The sequence below is a fragment of the Panthera uncia genome (genome assembly GCF_023721935.1).
Source record: "Panthera uncia isolate 11264 chromosome D3 unlocalized genomic scaffold, Puncia_PCG_1.0 HiC_scaffold_8, whole genome shotgun sequence".
Taxonomy (NCBI): Eukaryota; Metazoa; Chordata; class Mammalia; order Carnivora; family Felidae; genus Panthera; species Panthera uncia.
Window position 1 is genome coordinate 72528667 of NW_026057586.1, and position 10839 is coordinate 72539505.

At 42.6% G+C, this 10839-nt stretch overlaps 1 protein-coding gene across 1 annotated transcript in view; it reads left to right on the forward strand.

The window, feature by feature from the left end:
* The window catches only part of SNRPD3 (small nuclear ribonucleoprotein D3 polypeptide), a 15261-nt gene extending 5315 nt beyond the window's left edge, over positions 1-9946 (forward strand). Inside the window, exons 3-4 of the mRNA XM_049619123.1 lie at positions 7666-7858; positions 9728-9946. Of these exons, the coding sequence (XP_049475080.1) occupies positions 7666-7858; positions 9728-9789 (255 nt within the window). The 3' untranslated portion in view covers positions 9790-9946. The remainder of the gene's footprint in view (positions 1-7665; positions 7859-9727) is intronic.
* Positions 9947-10839: the final 893 nt, after the last annotated feature.

The following is a 10839-nucleotide window of genomic DNA, read 5'->3' on the forward strand; positions in this document are numbered from 1 at the left end:
CCCCCCCCCCCCCCCGCTCTGTCTCTCTCTCTCAAAATAAATAAACATTAAAAAACAAAATAAAATGGGGCGCCTGGGTGGCTCAGTCAGTTGAGTGTCCGACTTCAGCTCAGGTCATGATCTCACGGCTCGTGAGTTCGAGCCCCGCGTCGGGCTCTGTACTGATGATTCGGAGCCTGGAGCCTGCTTTGGATTCTGTGTCTCCCTCTCTCTCTGCTCTCCTCCACTCACTCTCTCTCTCTCTCTCTCAAAAATAAATAAGCATTTAAAACAAATTAAAAAAAAAACAAAACAAAATAAAATACACCTTCTTTTTGGGTTCCTTGGGTATTTTTAATGTAGCCTGTTACCACAGTCCTTATTTGACATTGAAAATGTAACATATGCAAGCGCTAATCCTATGATGAGCTCCCTGAGATGGTGCTCATAGGGTCAGAGGGTGTAGATACTTCTTGGCATCTAAGGTTTGGCTGGAAAGGCTGGGAGCCTTGTCCTTCTCTTCTGTACCCCACAGCTGCAGGGCAGGCATGATCGTCTAGCAAGTGCTGTGGCATCATTATGGGTGACAGAGCCCTGCACGTGCTGCTGCGAGCATCTTCTATTGGCCCTGTGTGTATGGGGTGAGAAAGGCCTCTGTGGCTCTCCATGTAGTCTTGAGCTGATTTTTGTTTGTAGCAGAGATGGGACCTGATCCTGTCTCTTGCTCAGCCTGGTGATTTAATGCCAGAGGCCCCCAAATGGGAAAGTTTCTGTTTTTGGTTATGTGTACTTAACCGTGGTTTTGAAGCATCCTGTCTTTATTAAATGTTAAGGAGGGAACAAGGGGATTTTTCTTCAAAGTAAAAAAATATATATTTCTTAAGAAATAACCTTTCTAGTTAGATACTTGGTAAAATACTAAAAACAAAAAATGAGTTTAAGGTGAGGAATTATGAGTTGAAATAAGCACATCATTTTGATTTTATAGACTATCTATATTTATGTAACCTTTGGGGGGCAACTTTTATGGCTGGATTTTGTTAGGTATCCAGTGTGAGGGGTCCCTAGAGGTTCTTTTGTAGAGTCTTAGTGAATGCTAGACAGGTTCTCCCAGCTCGGCAACAGTCCGTATTCAGACATTTAGTGCATCTCATAATTTTTTTATGATGGAAGTTTATATTTAAACATATAAATAGCTTTTACAGTAGAAATGTTAATTTTCCAATTAAAAGTGGATGACCCAAGTCAAAAAATGGCTAATTAACAGAAGAAAATATGTGAAGTGGACATTTAACATCTAAAAATAATGGCCTTATTATCAGACACGCAAATTGGGGAACAATAAGAATTTCTAAACTTAAAAGATGGCAAAATAAAATGAATAATTCTACCAAGGGTTCCTTACTAGTTTGCCAGTAGAAGTATAGATATGTTAAATGTTTAACATATGTCAATATAGAAGCAATAAGCACCTTTGGTGCTTTAATTCTGCTTCTAAAAATCAAAAATGGTGGACAGGGGTTTATATTGCAGTGCTATTTTTGATGATGGAAACCTGAAAACAGACATTTCCTTTTTTTTTTTTAATGTGTTACTTATTTTTGAGAGAGAGACAGAGCACGAGTTGGGGAGGGGGGCAGAGAGAGAGGGAGACACAGAATCCGAAGCAGGTTCCAGGCTTTCAGCTGTCAGCACAGAGCCCCATGTGGGGCTTGAACCCACGAAGTATGAGGTCATGACCTGAGCTGAAGTTAACGCTTAACCACCTGAGCCACCCAGACTCCCCAGCAACAGACATCTCTAATGAGTTAAATAAATTATGGTAAACAAATTAGGGGACATTACAAAGAATATTATGCATCCAGTCAAAGAACATAGAAGAATATTTAACATCATGGGAAAATGCTGTTGACATAAGCAGGGAAAACAAATCTCCACAATGTGTTCCCAGTTTTATGAATATAAAAGCCAGATTATAAGTGATACATAAAAATGCATTAAGTTTTTGAGGAAAACCAAAGTGAGTAGTTCTCTTTTGGTGGGAATTAAATGTGATTAAAAAAATTTTTTTTAGCGGCTCAGTCTGTTGAGCATCTGACTCTTAATTTCAGCTCAGGTCATGATCTCAGGGTCATGGAATGGAGCCCTGTCCCATGTTGGGCTCCAGCAGAGCCTGCTTAAGATTCTCTCTCCCACTTCCCCTCTTCCCAGTTTGTGTGCACATGTGTACGTTCTCTCTGTCTAATGTAAAAATTTTTTTGAAAGTTAAAAAAATTTTTTTTGGTGTTTGGAGTGTTTGGGTGGCTCAGTTAAGCACCTCTTGATTTTGGCTCAGGTCATGATCTTAGGGTTGTGAGATTGAGGCCCGCGTCCATACTGCACTGGGCTACTTCAGATTCTCTCCCTCTGCCCCTCCCCGCCTCACTTGGTTGTGCTTGCTCGCTCTCTAAACACAAAATTTTATTTAAAGTTCTTATTTATTTTTTTTTAGTAATCTCTACCAACAAAGGGCTTGAACTTATGACCCCCAGATCAGGAGTCACATGCTCTTCAAACTGAACCAGCCCTATATGGGATTAAAATTTTTAAGAAAATTTCTTTTCATTTAAAAAAATGACAAGTATGAGTTAAGTGTATGATCATGAAGCACAGTAAATATTATTTAAAAAGAAGAATGTAGGGACACTTGGTGGTTCAGTCAGTTTAACATCAGACTCTTGATTTCGGCTCAGATCATGATCTCATGGTTCATGAGTTTGAACCCCTCATCAGGCTCTGTGCTCTCCCCCTTCCTGTCTTCTCTACCCCTCCCCTGCTCACTCTTTCTCAGTAAATAAATTAAAAAATAATATTAAATAAAAATAAGAGGGTATGCAGTTAGTAGATAAATAAATCCTGGCATTCTAATATACAGTATAGTGATTATAGGCAGCAAAACTGTATCATAAACATTAAATTTGCTAAGGTACTAGATCTTACTAGTTTTCATCTGTAGAAGAAATGATAATTATGTGACATGATAGAAATGTTAGTTAATGCTACCATAGCAGGCATACTGCAATATAAATGTTATCAAATCAGTGTACTGTGTATCTTAAACTTCGGCAATGTTATATATAAATTATATCTTGATAAAAGGACCAAAACCAAAAATAGGAGGGTAACGGTCAAACCCAAAATTTCACTGTTCTTTTTTTTTTTTTTAATGTTTATTTATTTTTGACAGAGAGAGAGAGAGAGAGACAGAGCATGAGTGGGGGAGGGGCAGAAAGAGAGGGAGACACAGAATCTGAAGCAGGCTCCAGACTCCAGCTGTCAGCACAGAGCCCGATGCAGGGCTTGAATTCACGGACTGCAAGATTATGACCTGAGCCAAAGTTGGTCGCTTAACCAACTGAGCCACCCAGGAGCTTCTTCACTGTTCTTAAAGTAACATAATTCCTGGAAATCTTGGTGAGAGAAGGTGATAGAGTTCAGAGACTGCAGGAGCTGAAATAATGCTTTGGGGACTTTGGCATGACCACCCCATCACTGACTGGACTGTTCAACTCCCCCCCGCCCTCCCCACACTATGGCATAATGGTCTGTAGGATAATGGCCTGTGCATGAGTTCTTCGTGTAAAAATGATAACCTGAAAGAAGCCCTCACATGATTGTCATTAGCCAACTGCCTAGAGTTAATATCAGGAAGTTCTTGAAATTTCTGAATGCAGTGTGTTTGGGAATTTCTTCAGATACCTAGTTGTCTAACTAGAAGGAAAAACTATTTATCTAGATGTAATCTGTACATACAGTATTTTCCTCTGTGTACTGTTCAGTTCAGGATCACATACTGCTCTTAGTTATTAGCTTGCTTTGTGCTTCTTTTGTCTGGGACAGTTCCTCTGCTTTTGCTTTTCACAGCATTGATGTTTTTGAAGAATAGGGCCAGTTACTTGTTTTAGAATGTCTTTTAATTGGAGTTTCTCTGGTGTTTTCTCATTACATTTGGGTTTTTTTTTGTTTGTTTGTTTGTTTGTTTTGGCTGTTACTGTGTGATTTCTCCTTCTCAGGGTGTCACTTGGAGGCCCAAACACCTGTTTGCCCTTTATTGGTGATGTTAACCTTGATCATTTGGGTGAGGTGTCTTGTGGTCTCTCCACTGTATATTCTTTTCTCGTTTTGCAACTAATGAGAATTTTGTGGGGGAGATTCTTTAAATAAATACCGTGTGTATTCGGTTTCTCATTGGCACCTCCACCCCCCCCATTTAGCATTCAGTGAGGATTCTTGAATGAAGATGCTTGAATCTTTGTACTATGATGGTTGCAAAAGAATGGTTTTTGTTTTTAACTCCATCATTCTTTATTTACGAGGTCTACTGTATGGAAGAGCCTTTCCTTATCCCCCGTTTATCCATTTATTATCAGTTTCTGTTTATGGGTTTCTGTTTCATTAAATGGATTATAATCTGTTACTGTCATTGCTTTGCTTGAATTATCCCAAATTGGTCCAGAAGCTGGCTCCTTTTAGTGTGTCCTGGCCATTTTGGGAGAGCATGTACTTAACCTTCCAGAACAAGATGTATGTTACAGGCTCATCTTTTACTTCCCTATCCCAACTCTTAATCAGCCAGTTCTTCAGGTAGGTTTGGTTTCTTTTTGGTTGGGAGTAAAATTTAAAAACCAAGATCTGGGTACTATTAAATATTTTAAAAGTCTTAGTTTAACTTGTCAAGCTGGGACCTGTCTCCAGAAGGCTGTGTGCTTAATAGTACCAGAAGCTTCCATTCATTTATTCTATACCAGGTGCTATGGTAGTGTTTTTATGTGCAATAGATCTTTCGCAGGACTTCTCTGAGGACAAGCTTCCAGATGCCCAGAGTGACCAAACATGGAAGAAGCAGATCTAAACCTGTACCTCTTAGCCCCAGATCTCTGGTCTTAACCACAGTTTCTGAAGATGAGGTGTAGAGTAAACCTGCTAGAGCCTGTTGCCTCTAGGAGTGTCAGATTCAGGCAGGAAGTTGAGTAGAAGGGATCAGAACAAAAGAGGGAGGCTCTGCTATTAATGGTAGGGGAGGGGAGAGTGGAGGAGGGGACCAGACACTTGTTGAGTGCTTGCTATGTGTCCCACAACACGGATATTGTGATCAGTGACCCCAAGGCACCCCAACATTGCTTTCCCCTTGGACCTGGATGTGTGAGGAAATTCCCACAATTTTGACTGTACTAAGATCTCTCTCCCAAGATGTCATTTCAATTAGGGACCTGGTTTATGCTACCTGTGTTTCATGTGGCTGTTTGGGAAAGTTGAGTAAGGTAGGTGTTTCTGCCTGACTTTCACTGAAACTTAGTTCACTCAAGTTGTTGCCTTTGGCTTGTGATGCCAACATAGCTCAGGCTTATTAACAAGCTGTGTGGGTGGGCGAGACTGTGGGGCTTTATAACAGTGCAGCCATTTCTTTGTGGGTGCTGCAGGGGGTGCATGAGAGCAGTAGCCGACCTGGTCATTATTAGGGTTGTCATAGGAGTCAGTTGATGCTGGACCCTTTCCTGCTTCAGCCAGGACAGTTTGTCTTGTTGGTCTTACAGAACACCCTCTGTCGGGGATTTTCAAAGTGGGTTGGGGAGGTTTTGACAAAGGAATGGGTGAGATGTACTGGGATGTGCTGGAGAAGTAGCTTAGCAATAGCACAGCCTCCAAAATAGATGTCTTAACTGTCATTTAGATTCATTATTTACTGAGTTTCTAATATATACTAGGTAATAGGGACATCATTTAGACATATTTGTCTCATTTGACTTGTTCCTTAATTATTGGAGGAAGTAAGTGGTGATCTGATGTATCGTTGAAGAGTGTGAGTTTAGAGTTAGATAGACCTGAATTCAGGTTCTGTCCAGGCCACACAGGGGCAGTGTGACCTTAGGCAGGAGAATAGAGTGGGTAAAGGTGTGGCCTCTGGGGACAGACCTGCCTCTGTGGCTGTGCTGCTTCATCTCTCTAGTGGAGATGATGATGGTATCCATCTTGTAGAATTGTGTGATTTATTTGAGTTATGATGTGAAATTGCCTGGGACACTAATAAGTGCTCCGTAAAAGTTGGCTTTGTTATGTTGTATTTTCCTCCCTTTGTGGATGAGTGAACTGAACCTGGAGACTTACCCAGAGTAACATTTCTAACAAACGGCAGGGCCAGTTCTCAAATATAGGTTCTCAGTCCTATTCTGTCTGCTCCAGAGTCATGGGCGTGTCTGGTATTTGTGAGCCTGGGTCAGACCCAGGTTTCTCAAGTAGTTTAACCATCCCTGGTGTTCATTTGTGACATCAGAGGTTATGGTATTCTTCAAGGCAAGAACAGGATGGCAAGGATTTAGAACCTGTGTGGGAATTTGTTAAGAAACTGGGGATGTTGAGCCTGGAACAGAAGATTTATGGGAAACTTGAGACCTGTTACCCCTGAGGATGGAACAGGGGCAGTGGGTTGAAGTTCTGTAAACTGTTCCACTGCACAGATTTAGCAGGATGGCCCTAGAGTGTTGTTACTCTTTTTTCACCCTGGATGTTCTTGCAGAGGCTGGGTGGCCAGTTAGCACTTGAAAAGGAATGTAAAGGTGGCAACAAACCAGTCAGAAATCTGGGAGACAGCATCTCTCTTTACACTGTGGGCTTTGACCTATACTGAATAAATTATAATACTCTTCGATCCAAAAGATTCAAAATAAGCTACTTTTTGTGGGAAACATCGTATCTGTTAAGGTTGGCACTGGCAGGTTTGTGGCACCCTTCTATGCCAAGCCAGTCTGCCATGTGGTTTCCCCTCTAGGGTCCCTGTCTCTCCATCCCATAGCTTGTGCATGTTGGCATATTGATCTTTCCAATGTGCTGCCTTAACCCTGTCCACCCTCCCTCTTTCCACAAACTTGAGTGACCCCCATAGTCTCCATGGTGATGACTCTGTCCCCTGTCCCCTTGCTCTGCTCCAGTTCTCGTGTCCTATGGGTTGGTGCCCAAGTGTTGTGTCTCTCAGTGCAGGCTCTTGCCTCACACCTTCCCCATTATTCTGGACCCTTCATACAGGCATCACCACCTATACTTCTCCATTCCTAGTCACTGAAGCTAAAGAGGCTCTATTTTGCCTTGTTGAATATGCAGTCTGGGAGGGTAAGAGCTGCCTCTGGTGCACACTCATGACCTTCATGGTCCCTTTGCAATCTGTGTGCCGGACAGATGCAAGAGAGGACACAGTTTGGACAGGCAGTTCAGAGCTGTTTAAATTATAGTTTTTTTTTTTTACCATTGAGAGCCCTTCACATGCTGGCAGGGGAGGCAGTATAGCAGTTAGGGCTCTGGAGTCAGGCCAACTGGGTTTGAGTCTGGATCCTTTCATTCTGGCTGTTGGACTTTAGACAAGTGCTTTAGTTTTGTGTGTGTTTTTGGTTTTTTTTTTTTTGTTTTTTTTATCTGTAAAATTGGGAATACTCATACCTATCCTGGAGGTGCTATGAGGATCTATATGTGAAGTTCTTTGCACAGTCCCTCGCACACGTCGTAGGTCCTCCTATTTCCCTGGCTTTGCCTGGCTCCTTCATTTCATGATGTTAGTTTGTGCGTTTCTGGACTTGCCCTCCCACCACCCAAGGCTCCCCCTCTTTGTGTGTCCTTGTTCTCTGCTCATGCTGTTGGCCCTTACTGATTCCCTTCCAGATGTCCAACATCACAGTTACATACAGAGACGGCCGAGTGGCACAGCTGGAGCAGGTGTACATCCGTGGCAGCAAGATCCGCTTTCTCATTTTGCCTGACATGCTGAAAAATGCGCCCATGTTAAAGAGCATGAAAAATAAAAACCAAGGCTCAGGGGCTGGCCGGGGAAAAGCTGCTATTCTGAAGGCCCAAGGTATGTGCTCCTCATGCACTGGTTTTAACATATGTGTTTGTCATGTATGTTTTAGGAAAGGGCCCTGTTAATTGCCTGGGCATAGGGTGGACTTCAACTTCAGCCATGTCTACATCTGTCACCCTGCAGGCTTGGGGCCCACACCTGTGAAGATCTGGGGGCTTTATCTCACCTTCTCTGTCTTGCCTCACCTGATCACATTCTTAAGGCTTATTCAAAATCCAAAGTGCCTCCTTAGAAAAAGGAAGGGGACTCCTATCTTAAATGAGAGAGTAGATAAGTCTCCTATAATGAATTTCTGGGAGGCCCTTTGTTTCCAGAAATTCTGTCCAAAGAGTTTGGGGGAAGCTTGCTCTTACCTAGTTTGCTGAGCAGGGGCACTGTAGTTTGGATTAGCTGACTTCTGAAACAGTGGGGCAACAGTTCCCAGAGAAGCTGGGGGTGTTTGTTGACACCCAGTATGCATGGGGGGAAATGCTGATGATAGGAATCCATTTTCATATAAGAAATAAGCAGTTTTAAGCCATCTTTACCCATTAAAGGGACTGAACTTCTGTTTTCGAATATTCTTGTATTTGAAAATAAATCCTTCCTTTCAGCATGTCCCCAGTGACCCAGTGACCTTCCTTAGTCTGGCCTTTCTTTTAGGTCAGCCTAGTCAGAGGTTTTATGTTTGGGTCCATGAAAAGCTCTGCCATGATGATTATCTAGAAAGCAAGTGTATTCGTTAGAAAATGTATGTCAGTAGAAAGATTTATAGTGCAGGAAAGTCACTGGATTCTCCATCAGTGCTTTTGTTGCTATGCATATTTTATATATGAGGTAGCTTTTGAGTTTAAAGATGTAAGAGCAATCCTTTAAAATGTCCTTCAAAAAAGCTGATCAGAGAATCTCCTTGCCCTTCCTAGGTAAGTGGCATTTGTGGGCAGGTAGAACCAGAAGCTCTGGACCTTTGTCCTGGTGAAGGAATGGTTTTCAGGAATACTGGCTTTCTTACTAGAACTGCTTTTTCTCTCTGCTTTCTCAGGGAGGCCTGCCCTCATTGTCACTGTATAACTACACCACCTTCTCTAACAAAAGTTCAGCCCAGTAGTTGTGCACTAGAAGGCACGTGGCAGTGAGTTTACCCAGGCCCATTGGCCTCTGCCTGGGTCATCTGTGCTGCCAGTCCCTTGCTGTAGTCCCATCAGCTTGTCGCTGGGTTCTTGGGTGACTTCCTTCCCTCTTCAGGTCGGCTCCAAGCTCTATAAGTGGGAAGAGGGGTGAGACTCCGATTAGCAGCCATCAGAATATTTTCACGTGTCCTTCAAAGCCACTGGTTCTCTCCTAGAACTCTTGGGGTCATAGACAACAGCAGCTTATTATGTCTATGTCCTTATGGGGTGTGGTTTTGCTTTGCTATTACGAAACGTTTTATATTTCAGGGTAGCTCAAAAAAAAAAAAACCTGCCACCCAGATTTAACAGATGTTTAGCATTTGTTTCAGAATTTTAAGTGTGAATTAAATTCATCTGTCATGTGTTATTACCTCACCCTAGGCCAGCTCTGGGAATTCATCTTTTCTTTGGTTCTCACACTTGCTTCCCAAACCACCTTAGCTTTCAACACACTGACTCCTGGCCTCTTGTTGAGAGCAGGACTGGATTGGAAGGCAGGAGTTTGGTGCACCCTCCAGCTCTGATGTCAGGCGTCAGTCCCCAGGCAATGGGGAAATGACATGTGGTGGGCATGGTGTTGGACTAGGTGGCCTTCCAGGCCCTTTCCTGTGTCAGTGTCCAAGGAAGGGCTCTGGTTGTTCTGTGGCATGAGCACTCACTGACTTCACTGACTTCACTGACCTGGCCTTTTCCTTTCTTTCCTACCTTTCAGTGGCTGCAAGAGGAAGAGGACGTGGAATGGGGCGTGGAAACATCTTCCAGAAGCGAAGATAAATTTATCTGTTGAACTGAACTTTGTCGTTATTTTTTCCCTTAGGTTGTCTGGGTTCAGGGGGGTGTATGCTTATGTATATGTTCTAGGTTTTCTTTTGACATCTTTCTCTTTAGAGCAGAGGAAATGTTAAACTAAATAAATATGGTGGTGATTGTTTGTTTTGTTTTGTTTTTGAAAAAATAAGGACTGTCTGTTCATTTTGGAGTTTGTGTTCTGTTTGCTTTGGCAGCAAGTTAAGTTTTGACACCCTGGAAGGTGTCCTGGGAGAATGCTAGTACTTTGAAATCACATAGTTATTGATAAGAGTTTAAGCTGCTGTTCCAGGCCAGTTGCCGGTTAAACCCATGGAAAAACTCTAAGAACACACAGACGGTCTTGTTGGTCTTTAGACACAGGCACTTGTACGGTGCTTTGTTCAGGTAACCTTTGTGGAGATGTCATCAGCTCAGCTTGAACAACACAGCATGGGTGGTTCTGGGCAAAGAAAAAGTCCACCATTCTGATCTTTGTAGGCTGGAAGCCCTAGTGGTTCAGCATTTGGCAAATGTAATCTCATCTTAAAAGATAATTCGGGGAGTCCTAGTGGCCAACATTGATGCCTACTACACTGGCTTCATAACCGGTTTTGTGGTGATTTGCGGGGACAGATTCTTACGCATTTATCAGAGCATCTTAGCATGCATTAGCACAACCATAGTTTTTAATGTAGCAGAGGTAGAAAGGACAAAGTATGCAAAGCAAGTAACTGACAGAAACACAGAAATTGGAAGTCAAATGCTGAAAAGAGGTCTTGTCAGGGGTTCAGTATAGGATGAGCTTCAGCAAAAGCTACTAAGAGGAAAAGGGACTGATTGCCCTTGCAGTGCACATTGCTCATGGGACACATCGTTTGAGTAATAAAAGAGGAAGAAGAAAATCCAGCACATCTGTTGACCAGGCATCAAGTAAGGATTTCCTTTTTCTTATTTTTTTTTAAAGTTTGTGAGAGAGAGAGCGAGGGAGGAGCAGAGAGGGAGAATCCCAAGCAGGCTTCACACTGTCAGCACAGA